Below are 16607 nucleotides of genomic sequence, written 5' to 3'. Positions count from 1 at the left end.
TATATACTACAACAGATATCACTTTTTGTTAATTTTTGTTTTTAATGTATATTTTTTGCATATTAATAAAAAAATTTTCAATTTTAGGTGCTATCTGAAATGTGTGATTTCCAATTCCACTCAAAGCTCTACAAATATTAAGTAAAACTTAAAAAATCTCTAGCTAAATTTAAAAATAAGTTAACAATTGATATCGATGGTTTGACTGTTGATGATCCTCAGATCTCCTCTTAATATCATTAGTTCCAATATGTACAACAATATCACCTTTCATGCCCTTAAAAGATGATATCTGCTCTACATCATCATCGACTTTTGGCCCTCGGTCCTATTCCACCTATTGTTTTTGCACAATATATTTCCTGTTTCCCTAACAGAGTCACAAACAATAACTACCTCATGAGACCAGCACATTCTGCCTTGGGGATTACTGCTGTTTTGTCCGATGCACAAGTGTAAGTCCTGACATTGATCTGGGCAGCTGAGAGCTTGATGTCACACCCCATTTTAATTCCTTGAAGGCATCCACCCTAGTCTTCAAGTTCTCATAAACACCCATCAGAATGGTGGATGTTTATGAGACCTTATTTCCTCATACTCTTTGCATCGAACACACAAAAGACATTCTCCTTGGATGTATCATACCATTTTCCAGATAAGCCCACTAACATCACACAAGCAGCACATTTTGTAAGGCTGTGATTTGTAGAAGAACTGCCCCTTCAGTTCTTCCCCGAGCCTATTGCTTTGCTACTCTAGTCTGATGCACGATTTCCATTTAAGTTCAATTTAATTTGAGAATACTATGCTAAACTAATAGCATAATACATATTACATTGTATTAAAATTTTCTAAAAAAAAAAACACATCTGCTTCCAAGAGCTCAAAATTCTTCACCTTTACAGTTTGGAGCCTCAAACCCCAACTGAGAGTTTGAGAGCGAGATGAAAGCTTAGTTCAATTTATTTTGTCAAGTAACAAAAATTAAAAGAAAAAAAAATATTTAAATCAAGCACAGATAATTAGTTATACCTGTGCATGTTATTAATTATTGGGTGTTTTGAAAAATAATTTGCTTGATACTAAATTTCAGCCTGGGCCTGGCTGGTCCAAAGACAAAACCAGTTCACATGAACTCAACTTGTAAAGGCCTCCAACTGAAGAGCAACATCTGTAAAACGCATGTGTAGGACTGGCTAAAATAAGGATTTTTTATCCAAAAATACACTGTCTAGTTATTCAAAAGATGCCTTTTATCAAAACTTAGTAGAGTATGCAGTTGCTATGCAGCCTCTTCTTTTCTTAGAACCTGACAGTCAAGCTGAATATGAACTTGATCAGGAATAACAGCTTCTGAAATGCACAGAAACGTTGTTTGTCTTGAATTTTGCAGAAAACTAAAATGCAATAAAATGATTTTGAAATAAAAGCAATGATATTGTCTCAGTTGAGCTAAAAGAGTTAAAATTTACTGAGTAAAAGAGCTAATAATTAATTTTGAAAAAAAAAAAAAAAATGTAAAAATATGGTTCAAACTTTGTTTGTTCATTTAGTGAATGACACAACTCTCTTATGGTAAATGATTTTGCAAATATAATAAAAAAATAACTGATTACCTTTGTTTTTGTAAAATTAGTGGCCACTCTGCTCTGTCTAGAGGTAGATAGTTCAGAAGAAGCTTAAAAACAAAAATTAATATTCATTTAAAATATATTTAACCTACAAAAACATTATCAGCTTTAGCACTAGCAACAGATAAAATCTATTTAAGTTATAAAGTTTAAAAAAATAAATAAAATACAAACCAGCTCAATGAACCAAGTACAAGCAAAACACATTAGGCAAGTATTCAGCTGCTACAATTGGAAAGCAATATAATTTAAATATATAGTTTAAAAAATATATATTTTTAATAATTTTTCTCTACACACAAATTAATTCAGAATGCATGTCTTCTTGTACACCAATTACAATGAACCTGTAATAATATTTACCATTCTGCAAGTCCACTATACTATAGCAATATAAAGTACATAATTTAGACACTAACAGGAGTTAGGATTTCAATTTATTACTATGGTACTGCCGCATCAAAAAAAAAAAACAAAAAACAGTGATGCCAACAAAGGTGTGTGTGTGTGTGTGTGTGTACATTATTTTATACTACAGTCATGCTGTTGGAGTTTTTACATGGATTAGATGCTGGAGACACAGTTTACTCCTATGAAAACTGACTGATATAGAAAGCAATGGATATAAAGAGTGTTATGTCCTAAGTCCAGGTTTCTGGTGGCAGTATTGTGGAGTGGGGAATTTTTTTTCTTAGCTGAAATACCAAGTCCTCTCATCATCCTGGAGGACACTATTCACCCTTGAATGTACACAGTATTTTTGAAGAACAAGATAATAATGCCCCTTTTTAGAGGTAAGGAGTGAAATATAGAAAATATATTCTTGTCAACGCTGACCAGACAGGAAATGTGATAAAAAATAAAGTCTATACAGAAAAAGAATAATAGAAAAGGAGGAAAAAACAAAAACATTGTGAGATCATGTCTCTTTGCAGGTTTAGGGGTTTCCAAAAATGAAAACTTAGAATGACTCTCACATTCAGACCATTCTCAATATAAAGAATAATGAATATGTGTTATCATCACTCCTTTGCCTCAAATTGCCTCCGACCACCCAAAATTGAATACAATCAAGGATCTGTTGGGACACTTAGATACATCATAGCACAATAACAGCTGACAAAAATTTTGGAATTTGAAGAGAATGATCTAACAGACACTTACTGAAACACCACCAGGATAATTTTTGCACTACAATAGTTTATTTATTATATAGTAATATCTGTTATATACTGGTAACAGTATCTTCCACATAGTAATCTGCTATATGGTACCAACCAACTACTGTAGTTTATTTGCAATACTACATTATGGCAATCTCCAGCAATAGCCTCACAATATGAAAAAGGATGCCACATTGACTTTTTAATCTTACTACTGCAAACATCAGTTTGCCATTTACTGCTGAATAGTAAGTAGGCAAGTAGTTAATTTAACATTTTGGAAAAAAAAACTAGCTTATTTAAGCCAATACATTCATTGAATCAAGTTGTCTTATTTATTTAAATATGGTCGCATAATTTAAATTTATATAAATCACTCATAAAGTTAAATAGGTTAAGTTAAATAACTATGTTTTGGATTACAGGAAGTTCTTGCTTTACGAGTTTTCATTTTACAAGTTCCAGGGTTTACGAGTTTTTTTTTTTTTTCAAAGTGTCAACAAAATCGAAAATATGAACATTAATTGCAAAAAATGAATGTTAAAAATTCATAAATACCGCATTTCAAACCATGCACATAGCTATACAATATAGTGTACTCAGCTTTACAATATTAATCCGTTCCAGAGACACCATCGTATTGTGAAAATATCATAATGTGAACCCAATAACACATTGTTTTTTCAGCAATTCGTTCCACAACCTTGGAAGTTGAAATTTTCACTATATAACTCTCTAAAAGGTCATTTTTATAGTTCAAATTGTATTAGTTACCAATTCAAATCAATAAAATGCACTACACTTTCATTGTTATCATATGTTCTATTATAAGAGCCAATTTTGAAAGTCTTTGTGACATTTTTCTAAAGCACATTTCTGGAGGTCACAACCATAAAACAATAAAAACAATTTGCACTTTTCGGTTTATTGGGCTTTTCTGTTACTGCAAGCAATTATAAATGGGTAGTAAGCTCGATGTTATTGCATTTGCGAAAATACTGATAGCTGGAATTGTGATTTTTTGCGTTATTATGGTGAAATGTGTTTCCCCTTTACTGAAATCTTCGATCATATAAAAAACATAAATTTTCAGAATCTTCTCTTTATTCCTTTTTTTTTAAACTTCGTAAACTTGTTACTCCGCGCAAATCATGTTAGTTGCAATTTGTACGTTCCGTTAAAAAATGCTTATGCATCTATAAATTTATAAAGAACATAGAAGATTATCTTGGAAACAAATGCCTCTTGAAGCATTTCTGAAGAAGACGACTCCTTGTGCAACAAACCAACGAGTACCAAGCCAATAATAAGTGATCGACGTGTGTACATTTAGTTGATGAAGAATAAGCATTCTTTAAAATTTGTAAGTCATAAATAATTTCTTTATTATTATAATTTGCTTGATTTTACAGGCTACATTTTAATTTATTTGGATAAATCAATCATTGTTTAAACATAAATTAATTAGCTAACTAATTTCATTGTTGAGATTGTAACCCCTATTTTTAACATTATGTCTACGGTATTTAATTCCTGCTTTATGAGTTTTCGCTTTACAAGTGCATGCACTAGGAACGAATTAACTCGTAAATTCGAGAACTACCTGTATTATATATGGTTACTAGAACTTCCCAAAACTTAATATAATTTACCTAATTTCAGAAATGAACTTATTCTATAATTTTTAGTAAATTCAATCTTTCCTCTCTGAAAGTGTATTTTTCAAGCATTAGAATTATAGGATTACATTAGTGAAACATCATACAAGTATCCTAAGCTAAAAAAATAAATAGAACTAGAAATATTTGGATCTGCATAGTTCTTAATAGATGATAGATATAAACAAAACCAGCAGATGACACTGACAACTAAAGAGCTTTGTTATAAAGATTAGCAAAAATTATAAGAAATTAGTTCCCTGATTATATTTCAAGCTGGATGGAAACTACTTTTAAAAAATTCCTACTGTGAATATTATAAATATACCTTCCTTTGTATCATATTCTAAACTGCCAATAATTTATTGGGTATCATCAAAAATACAATAATTTGCATGTTTGATGATAAATAAATAGGCTGTTGGTTTGTTATTTGGTTTTTAGGAGCATTAGCAACTAAGGCCATATTGCTCCGGGAATATGCGGTGGTCATTCCCTGACCTTTCCGCATCCTCCATATTTGGTGGTGATGGTCTAATCAAGAAGCGTGTGTTACGCACTGCTGCTCCTTCCCACCTGGCTACGGAGGCACACAAATAAACAGGCAAATAATATCAATATTAGATATAAATATGATATTATTAAAATAACCATCATTTGAAGATAACTTAAATTTCCAAACTCAGCCACTTTATGATATCATTTCTCTGTTTCGTCTCATTTACTTTAGCGATAAGATAAACAAAGCAGTTATTTTATGAAATATAAATTTAAGTCAAGATTTAGTGACTAAAGTATTCACTAAACAAAAAAAAAAAAAAAACCTTTTAATAATTTCTATTCCTACCTTCCAGCATAATGGTCTATACCCAGATTCATCTGGAATTCCTATAATAAGGCAAAATAATGGTATCAGCATTTCTAATAATTACTTTAATGAAAGATATTAATATACCAAATATTAAGTAATAGCACTGCAAATCCTACTTTTTATTAGCATTTATTACATAAAGTAATCACTAATCATGATCAAAATAACAAGTAGTGTTTAAAAGTGACTGCATGTATTATTTGAAATTATTTTTTTAATAATATTTATGTTGTTATCACATTGATGGAGGAAAGAACTTGACAAAGTACTAGAGGAGCTTAATTTTTAGAGAAGGTAGTAAAGCTACTAAATTCTTAGAGAAGGTATTTGAGTTATCAGACAGTTGCAATAAAAAAAAAAATCATGTTTGAGGCTTAACTACTAATTACCTCCCTACCCCATACACACACTTTACATGGGACTATTTTACTCCATTGGAGATCTTGAAAAGGCAAAGGGTACATTGCCCAGAGATATCTCTTGAGCACTAAAAAAGAAAGAAAGAGGAAGCAAGGTAAAATTAAAAATACTGGGCATCATAACTAAATTCAATTTTACTTTATTGTGTAAATGATAAGGTCATCTCAGATTAGTTAGGAAACAAACTGCAAAACAGATATGAAACATGGAAGAAAGGCACAGAAAGAGAAAGCTTAAAATTAAGTATGGGAAAAACTGCTGAAAAGTGCCAGTTAAGAGCCAACAGCATCAATGGAAAAATATGGAAGTGAGACAAAAAAAGTACTGGAACAATACAGATAATTTAGGAAGCATATTGCAGAAGAAAAGCTTTTGTGACAGTGATGTGAAACACAGGATATCACTAATGGTAGCTAGTTGAAGATGAGTAAATAAAGAGGAAAAATTGAAAATAAAATGCAATAGTAATTACCCATTAAATGTTATATGAAGCAGATATGTTTTGGAGAACAGGTAGGAAGGGTGAAAATGCGAATGAATAAAAATGGGTACAATGCTAATTATCCAGTGGATGTTAGCATCCTAACTATAATTGAAACATTACAGATATAAACACATAAAAAAAGATGGAATTAATGAATATCATGAAAAAGCAAAGACAAATTAATTGTGATGGGTAAGAATTAATATATTTTTTTATCTAATATCTAAAAGTGTTTAGTTTAATTGTGCTATTGCTTAACCTTACTAAGTGTATTCAGATAATCTTACTTTATCTGAATACACAATCTATTTTAATTTTAAGCTATCAGAGGAATAATGGTAAAATTTAAGCCAACACTGGCACACTAATGATATATGGACAGAGGCCATGTTAGCAGTTTTGTGTTGCATAATGCACATATAAAGCAAGGAAAAAAGAACAAAAAAAAAAAAAATTAAAAGAAAATTAGCAAAATATGATCTTTATTTACTCTGTATGGATATTATTTTATTATGTCATCAGGAGCTTTGAACTGATTAATATTCAATCAGAATGATTTTTTTTTTTTTTTGATTTGGTAGTTGTTGGCGCATCGGCTTCTGTGGCCATATTGCACCTCCAAAGGTTTTTGCAGTACAGTGATCCAAGCCCGAGGCGGGAATCGAACCCGCGACCTTTGGGTTGCCGGGCAGGTACTTTACCCACTCGGCTAGCCCGGTCGGCTCAATCAGAATGAATAATTGTTTACACATATACATTTCTTAACCAATTCGAAAATTGTAGATCTCTTAAAGTACCATTTATAACTGACACAATATAATAGCGTAGCTTAATTTAATTTATTATGATACTCACCTTTTTATAATCTGCATTGATGTTGGAATAAATTGGATGATAATTTTAAATTTAAGTTAGCATGAATAAGTTAGGATTTAAAAACAGAATTAAAATGTGCGCAAGGAAGCAGAAGTGCACGTCTTCATCCTTGGTTGTCAATGTTGAAATTTGAAACGATTTTAGTTATACGGTTGGAAACAGAAGGCCAATAGCCATAACAAGTGGCTTTCATTTTACACGTCTTCAGTTGGCAATGGTAGAATGAGAGTAAACGCGTGTATTTAAGAAGACTAGGTTCCCGTGATGCTCCTGGATACACGTGGGAATCTCAGGTGCATGAGATTCCAGACCGGTGCTATGTTATAGGGTAGTTTGGAATTTAATACTTGAAGAGTGGAATGGCCACGAAACCATTCTATAACTAGGGCTTCATATTGGAAAATTTTAAAACTGGATTTTAATCTGATAATAGGAATGGCTGAATCTACTAAGGGGGTGTGGTTGTGGGATTGAACATGTGTTGCTAATTCTGTATTGGACTGTCCCGTCCTAAAGCTATTGTAGTGGTGGTAAGCACGTGTGTTTGATGTTTTGGTAGAACCGTATTTTGTGGTGGTGCTACCAATGTAGCAAGCGTTACAGTTATCTTGACATTTTATTAAGTAGATGATATTATTCATGTCACTAATGTGGTAATTTTGTGTATCTTTATATGAGTTGAATAATGAACCTAGTTTATTGTAAGATGAGAATGTAAGGGTGATATCAGTACTTTTGAATAAACGGCGGAATTGGTTGGCAAAATTACTATGGTAAGGGAGGATAATACGTGGATTATTATTGGACATGCATTTGGGTGGGTTGTTGATATTATTTTGGACTGTGATAATAGTTTGTTTGATTAATTGAATAGAACACTTCTTAACCTTATGCAGGTTTCAGTTTAGCCAATTTCGAGTTGTAGATTTTGTTAATGCCAAGCAGCCAAATTATTTTCCACTTTATGATCACTTTACAGTAAACTGGAGTAAAGAAACAAAGCACAACATAGGTCTCCCCTGATTCCTTATAACAGTTTACTGTAAAGTAACTAAAGTGAAAAATAATTTAGCTGCAAATTATTATGCATATATGCAAAAGTGTATAACTCAAAACTTGACATGATATATTGAGGGTTATAACAGTAAAACTATATACATAAACAATTATTCCTTCTGACTGAACATTATTCCATTCAAAGCCTCTGATGATGTAAGAAGAATGTCCATATTGAATAATAAAAATTACATTTTTTTTTTTATTTTGGTTCTTGCTTTTATATGTGCATAAGCAACACAAAGCTGCTAATGTTGCTGTTGGTCATACATTGTTAGTGTGCCAATGCTAGCTTCAATTTTACCCTTAGTACTCTGATACATTAAAATTATGATAGAGTGCATTTAGTTTTTAAAAAGATGAGCAGCAGTGTAATTAAATCCAGTTAAACTAAACACTTTCAGATATTGGATTATATATATATATTTTTTGTCCTCGCCTTTTCCCATTATTATATGGGGTCAACGTTTTTATTGTATTCGCATGCAATTTTTACGGCCGGATGCCCTTCCTGACGCCAACCCTCACCCTTTATTCGGGCTGAGGATATGCAGTGGTCATTCCCTGACCTTCCGCATCCTCCGTATTTGGTGGTCACAGGCTCGAACCCCGGTCTAATCAAGAAGCGTGTGCTATGCACTACTGCTCCTGCCCACCTGGCTACGGAGGCGCCCCATACATATATATATATATAAAATTCAATATCTGAACTGGATAAATCTAATTTATATACAAACTATATAATTTAAATTGATGTATGATTTTATAAATCTGTCTGATTTAGCATGAGGCTGAAATGAATATTTTTAAAGAATAGTTTATTGTGAACAGTGTCACCAAAAGGCGAATATTTGATATAATTGGCATCCTATGCATGCACTTACTGTGAAAATGTAATACAATACAATATCTGGCACTTTTGGAATATTTCTCAGAAGGTAATTGATCGAAATGATAGAGGGAAAATAGCCTAACAATGCTCTTAAAAAAAAAAAAAAAAAAAAAAACCACATTGCAGGTGTCAAATTTATGCATAATGTTCCATTAATAATTTTAAAACACTAATTTCTTTCTGTTTTACATATTTCCTATACTGTATATTACTGTTACTAACTCTTCGCAAAATTAACATCACTCATTTTGTGAGACATTCAATACTATACTGCTCAACAGAATTAATGGAACAAAATATTTTTAATGAATAGTTTAGTATGAACAGTGTCACCAAAAGGCAAATATTTGATATAATTGGCATCCTGGCATGCAAATTAGCATTAGTAGAGGCAAATCATGCAAGAAAGCAAGTTTATACAGCAACAGCCAAAAAAAAAAAAAAAAACCCTTCCCATTTCATCCATCCATTCACTCCAAATATTTGCCTAGTTCTGCATTTAAACTTATTTAAGTTGCTGATCTCCACTACAACAGATGGAAATTTGTTCCAACTATCAGCCACCCGCTGGCTGATGGAAAATTTCCGCATATCTATTCTACAATTGTCTTTCCTCGATTTGAATTTATCCCCCCTCAGGTGAGTAATCTGAACAAGAGGAATAATCCCATTAGCATTGAGCTTGCTCAATCCAATCAAGGCTTTATTACACCTCAATTAGATCACCTTGCAGGTGCCTAGTCTCCAGAAGCTGCAATTTGCAGTACTTAAGCCTTTCTTAGTAACACCTTGTTCCACTCACCAATCTTGTTGCCCTTCTCTGTACTTGTTCCAGCAGCTCTACATCTTTCCTAAAATGAAGCCTCCAGACCTGTATACAGTATTGAAGCCCTAACCATCGCCTTATACAAGGAGACAATCACCCCCTTATCCTTGTTAGCAAACTTCCTGTATATCATTGACAAGACACCATGAGCTACTCTTGCAGACCATCTGCATTGCTCAGAAAACCTCATATCTGACTGCACAATTACCCCGAGATCCTTTTCATTCTCCACTACCCTGGGTGTAGTACCACCCAGTTGGTACGTTACTCTGGGGATACTGGTATCCATATGTAGTACTTTACATTTGTCAATGTTAAACTTCAGTTGCCATCTATAAGCACATCTGCTCAACTTTTCCAGATCCTGTTGCAGTAGTACTGTCAATACTGCCATTAACAACCATGCCAACCTTTGTATTGTCTGCAAACTTAGACATTAACCCTAATATACCTTCATCAATATCATTGATAAATACTGAAAACAATAATGGGCCCAACACCGAACTCTGCAGGTCACCACTAATAACATTAGTCCACGAAGAGCAGTGTCCATTGATAACCACTCTCTGTCTTCTCCCACTCAACCATCCTTTTATCCATAGCAGCAACTTGCCCTTAATGTCATACTGCTCCAATTTGTACAGTAGTCTTCCATGCACCAGAGTATCAAAAGCTTTCCTAAAATCCAAGTATATGATATCAAAATTATTCTTTGCATCCATTTCCTTTGTGACCACATCATAGTATCCAATCAAATTTGTCAGACAAGACTTCCCCCTAACAAACTCATGCTGTGTCTGAACTATAACTGCAGTCTTGTATAGATGATCCTGCATCACTTCCTTAACCAGTGACTCCATTATTTTCCCTGGAACAGAAGTTAGACTAATAGGTCTGTAATTACCAGTGTCACCCTTTGATCTGCCTATGTGAATTAGGGACACATTTGCACATCTCCGGTACATAGGGACCTCCATTGACTCAAAAAAAGGGGCTTTCATAATTATGGCTAAGACTTTGCTTACTTCCTTTGCTGCCTCCTTTAATATAACTGGACAGATCCTATCCACCCAGGTGCCTTCCTTATCTTTAACTTTAACAATTTCTCCTACGCTTTCCTTTCAGTTATTACATTTACTCTTGAATATTAAAGCTTGGCTCCCTGTTAGAGTTTGAAAAATTCTGGCATTCCCCTCCTTGCCAGAGGAGAGGAATGACTTGAATAACTCCTCATGTGTGAATATAGGTACCCAAGAGGAGCTAGAAGAAAAGGTTTTCTTCTAGGTTTTCAAGGTTTTCCAGGTTTCTTCCAGGTTTTCTTCTAGCTCCTCTTGGTACCCAAGAGGAGCTAGAAGAAAACCTGGAAGACAAAGGCGGAGATGGATAGATGAAATTCATGAGTTTTTGAGTAGTAAATGGATGGCCAGTGCTCAAAACAGAAGGAACTGGAAAGTTGCTGGAGAGGCCTTCATCCTGCAGTGGATTGAAAATGGCTGATGATGATGTGTGAATATACATGCATAATACTCATTCAATTTATCAGCTACTTCAGCATGATCATTAATAGTTAAACCATCTATGTTAAGTAGACCAATCTGATTCATCCCTTTCCTTCTAGAGTGTACATAAGTAAAGAACTCTTTGTTGTTTTTCTTTGCATCCTTTGCCAAAGATTTCTCGTAATCTGCCTTTGCCTCCCTAACCTCCTTTGTGACTTGATTACAGACTAGCTTATATCTGCCATAGGTTTCTGTATTGTCTGAATATGTATATGCATCCCATGCAAGCCTAGTACCCTCTAAGATTAAGTCCCTGAAGGTTTCCCATTTAAAATTCACCACTGGTAACACCATAAGTTGATCCCACTGTATAGAATTTAAAAACTCTCTGAGACCACTGTAGTCACCTTTATGAAAACAAAAACCCTTCCCCCATACCCCTGATGGTAGTTACATCTTTAAGTAAATCCCACATCAGTACACTGTGATCACTGCCCCCTAGTGGTTCCTTTATATGAAGATTCTTAACACATGAAGAATCACTGCTGATAATCTGATCAAGAATATTACTCCCTCTGGTTGCCTCTTGAACATGTTGCTGTAGAAAACATGTCATCCAATAAATCCATAAAAGTATTGCTAGTGTGCAAGTGAGCAATCCACAAGTTCCAATCAATATCTGGAAAGTTAAAATCCCCCATTATAAGACATTCTGACCACTCTGTTTCTCTGCAAAATTGCTCATTATACTCATCAGATTCATTAGGCCTATAACATACACCTACTCTCATTTTCCCTTTCCCAGTGCTTATGTCACACCACATTGACTCAACATTGCATTGTCCACCAATGTCAGTTGGATGCACTTCCATAGATTTTATGCATTTCTTAACTAACAGCATAACCTCCTCCCTTCCTGTTCTGTATATCCTTTCTGTACACATTGTATTTCCCAAATTGCAATTCTGCACTGCTTATGTCTGTGTGACATAAGCAGTATCACCACATCTCTGAAATCCGAACAATATCTGCCTTTGATGTCTTGACTAGCACTTGAAGCTCATCAAATTTATTAACTATACTCCTAGCATTCGTGTACATGCAAGTATACATACACCTATTCTTACTTAGTTACCCTAACACAACCCATGTATTTTTTTCAGACTTATCCAATTAAAATCGATCCACCACCTTACAGAGCCATATATTATGCAAATTATTCATGCCTCTAAAAACATGGGTTGCAACCACATCACTTCATTCCTGTTTTTTGGCTTGTTCAGTGGGATAGTCATATCACCAGTACTCAGGATGATTCTTTGAGATGGTGGCCCATTAAACAACTTGAAGCCAGGCAATTACAGGCAGAGGTGGCATGTTGTTTTAATGTGTCATGCAGTGTTGTCTCAGCACTACGGAAGCAGTTTCAGGAGACAGGAACCATTACAAGAAGAGAAGGCCAAGTTCGCCCAAGGGTTACATGAGAACAGACTGCTATCTGGATCTATCATGCTATCTAATAGCAAGATGCAATCCTATGATGTCCTGTCATCCTGTCTCTTGAGGTTGCTGCAGCCACAGATGAAAACATTTCCAATCGGACTGTGTTAAGAACGCTGAATTCAAGTGGATTCTATGCAAAGAAGCCAGTGGTTTGTATCCCATTAACCCTAAACCACTGCAGGGCTCATCAAAACTGGTGCCAAGAACATGTGACTTCGAACCCTGACAAATGGGGTACAATTCTGTTCTCTAATGAGTTCCGTTTTATCCTACAAACAGATTCTAGAAGTTATTTCAAAGGGACACATATGGTGGAGGCAGTGTTCTCATATGAATAATGATAAATGGCTGCACCTCTCCATGTTTTTAATAGGTATACCATAACTGCACAGAGATAAAAGTGCTTCCATAGTGCCGAGATGACAGTGTGTGACACATTAAGCCAACGTGCCACTTCTGCTTGAGATTGCCCAGCTTCAAGTTGCCCAACGACCTGCAATCTCAAAGAATCATCTAAATGACCGAGAACAGATCCTCAAATCCTATGGTGACTTTTTAGGGGGTGTGGTTCGCCCAGATTTTCTTTTTTTGAACAACAATGCCACTGAACATAGAGCTTGAGTGGTGGAGGACTATCTTGAACCTGAAGATATCAAACGACTGCTGTAGCCAGCACAATCTCCAGACGTAAATCCGATCGAGCATGTGTGGGATGCCCTTGGGCATTGCATGGAACACTGAGAGCCAATTCTTATAGACATCCCAGAGAAGAAAAATGCATGGGATGCATATAAATTATCAGGTGACGCAGAAGCCTATGGTAGATATAAGCTGGTCTGTAATCCAGTCACAAAGGAGGTTAGGCAAGCAAAGTCAGATTACGAGAAATCTTTGGCAAAGGATGCAAAGAAAACACTTCTTTACTCATGTAAACTCTAAAAGGAAGGGGATGAATCAGATTGGTCCAATTGATATTGATGTTTATTGTTTGACTGTTTATCATCCTGCTCAGGTAGCTGACAAACAATGAATATTTTGCATCTACATTCACACATGAGGAATTCTGTAGGGAATTGGAGGCCAGAAGTTTATCAAACTTTAACAGGGAGCTAAATGATTTTGTAATAACTGGGAGTAAAGTACAGGAGAAATTGTTGAAGTTAAACATAAGAAAGGAAACTGGGATGGATGGGATCTATCCAGTTATATTAAGGGAGGCAGGAAAGGAGTAGGCAAACCTTTAACCAAAATTATGAGAGAATCCTTAAATTCAGTGGAGGTCATCACAAACTGGAGATATGCAAATGTAAAAGGAAGGGGATGAATCTGATTGGCCCACTTGACATTGATGGTTCGACTGTTGATGATCCTGCTCAGAGAGCAAACAAACTGAATGAGTATTTTGCATCTACATTCACACATGAGGAATTATTAAGGTTTAAAAATGGCAGAAGGTTATCAAATTGTAGCAGGGTGCTTAATGATCTTGTAATAACTGAGAGCAAAGTGGAAGAGAAATTGTTGAAGTTAAACGTAAGAAAAGCACCTGGGGTGGATGGGATCTATCCAGTTATATTAAAGGAGGCGGCAAAGCAACTAAGCAAACCCTTAGCCATAATTATGAGAGCATCCTTGGACTCAGGGGAGGTTCCCACGGACTGGAGATGTGCAAATGTATCCCCAATTCACAAAGGGGGGATCAAAGGGTGACATGAGTAATTACAAACCAGTTAGTTTAACTTCTGTTCCAGGTAAAATAATGGAGTCGCTGGTTAAAGATGCATTTGCTGGTTAAAGACAAGGCTGCAGCAATAATTCAGACACAGCATGGGTTTGTTAAGGGAAAGTCTTGTCTGACAAATTTGATAGGATATTATGATGTGGTTACAAAGGAACTGGATGCAAAAAATAATTTTGATATCATATATTTGGATTTCAGAAAAGCTTTTGACACTGTTGTGCATGGAAGACTATTGTACAAATTGGAGCAGAATGGTATTAAGGGTAAGTTGCTACAATGGATAAAAGGATGGTTAAGTGCGAGAAGACAGAGGGTGGTAATCAATGGGTACTGCTCTTCTTGGACTAATGTTATTAGTGGAGTCCCACAGGGTTCGGTGTTAGGTCCACTGTTGTTTTGTATATTTATCAATGATATTGTTGAAGGTATATCAGGCTTAATGTCGAAGTTTGCAGATGATACAAAGGTTGGCAGGGTTGTTAATGACAGTAATGGCAGTGTGCTACTGCAACAGGATCTGGATAATTTGGGCAGATGGGCTAAGAAGTGGCAACTGAAGTTTAACCTTGACAAATGCAAAGTACTGCATATGGGTAGAAGTAACCCCAGAGAAATGTACCAACTGTGTGGTACTACACTTAAGGTGGTAGAAAATGAAAAAGACCTGGGAGTAATTGTGCAGTCAGATATGAAGTTCTCTGAGCAATGCAGACAGGCTGCCAGGGCAGGTCATGGGGTTTTGTCAATGATATATAGGAATTTTGCTAGCAGGGAAAAGGAGGTGATTATCCCTCTGTATAAGGCAATGGTCAGGCCACGCCTTGAGTACTGCGTACAGGTCTGGAGGCCTCATTTTAGGAAGGATGTAGATTTACTTGAGCGTGTACAGAGAAGGGCAACAAGATTGGTGAGGGGAATGAATGGATCCTCTTACCAAGAGAGGCTTAAGTTCTGCAAATTGCAGTGGCTGGAGACTAGGCATCTGCGTGGTGATCTGATTGAGGTATATAAGGCCTTGAATGGGTTGAGCACGCTGAATTCTGATGGGATCCTTCCACTTGTTCAGATTACGAACCTAAGGGGGCATAAATTCAAATTAAGAAAAGACAGATGTAGAATAGATGTGCGGAAATTTGCCTTTAGCCAGCGGGTGGTTAATTGCTGGAACAAACTTCTATCTGTCGTTGTGGAAGTTGATAGGTTGAATAAATTTAAGGAGGAATTGGACAGGCATTTGGAGGGAATGGTGTGATTTTTTTTTTTTTTTTTGGCTGATGCTGCATAAGCTCATACATTTGCTTTCTTGCATCACATACCACTACTACTACTATTCCCAAATCAGAAAGGGGGATCAAAGGGTAACATCAGTAATTACAGACCTGTTAGTTTAACTTCTGTTCTGGGGAAAATAATGGAGTCACTGGTTAAAGAAGCAATAAAGGATCATCTAGACAAGACTGCAGTTATAGTTCAGACACAGCATTGGTTTGATAAGGGGGAGATCTTGCCTGACCAATCTGATTGGATACTACAATGTGGTCACAAATGAAGTGGATGCAAAAAATAATTTTGATATCATATACTTGGATTTCAGAAAAGCTTTTGATACTGTTGCACATAAAAGGCTTCTGTACAAATTGGAGCAATACGGCATTAACAGCAGATAGCTGCTATGGATAAAGGGATGATTGTGTAGGAAAAGACAGAGAGTGGTAATGAATGGACACTGCTCTTCATGGACTAATGTTATTAGTGGAGTTCCCCAGGGTTCAGTGTTGGGACCATTGTTGTTTTCTATATTTATCAATTATATTGATGAAGGTAAATCACGCTTACTGTCCAAGTTTGCAGATGATACAAAGGTTGGCAGGGTTGTTAATGACAGTAATGATGGTATGCTGCTGCAATTGAATCTAGAAAAGTCGAGAGTGGGCCAAGAGGTGGCAACTAAAGTTTCACATTGACAAATGTGAAAGTAGTGCATATG

The 16607-nt window shown here is 35.4% G+C and overlaps 1 protein-coding gene across 1 annotated transcript in view; it reads right to left on the bottom strand.

Annotated features, from left to right (window-relative positions):
* The window catches only part of LOC150084042 (TBC1 domain family member 13), a 127125-nt gene that overhangs the window by 74955 nt on the left and 35563 nt on the right, over positions 1 to 16607 (bottom strand). Inside the window, exons 3-4 of the mRNA XM_090375002.1 lie at positions 5300 to 5340; positions 1617 to 1678 (exon numbers count right to left, since the gene is read on the bottom strand). Coding sequence (XP_090231128.1) covers positions 1617 to 1678; positions 5300 to 5340 — 103 coding nt within the window. The remainder of the gene's footprint in view (positions 1 to 1616; positions 1679 to 5299; positions 5341 to 16607) is intronic.

The sequence above is a fragment of the Mastigoproctus giganteus genome, chromosome 6 (genome assembly GCF_048544385.1).
Source record: "Mastigoproctus giganteus isolate SK-2022 chromosome 6, ASM4854438v1, whole genome shotgun sequence".
NCBI classification, from domain to species: Eukaryota; Metazoa; Arthropoda; class Arachnida; order Uropygi; family Thelyphonidae; genus Mastigoproctus; species Mastigoproctus giganteus.
Note: the sequence above shows the minus strand (reverse complement) of the source record. Positions and strands in the feature narration are given on the sequence as shown.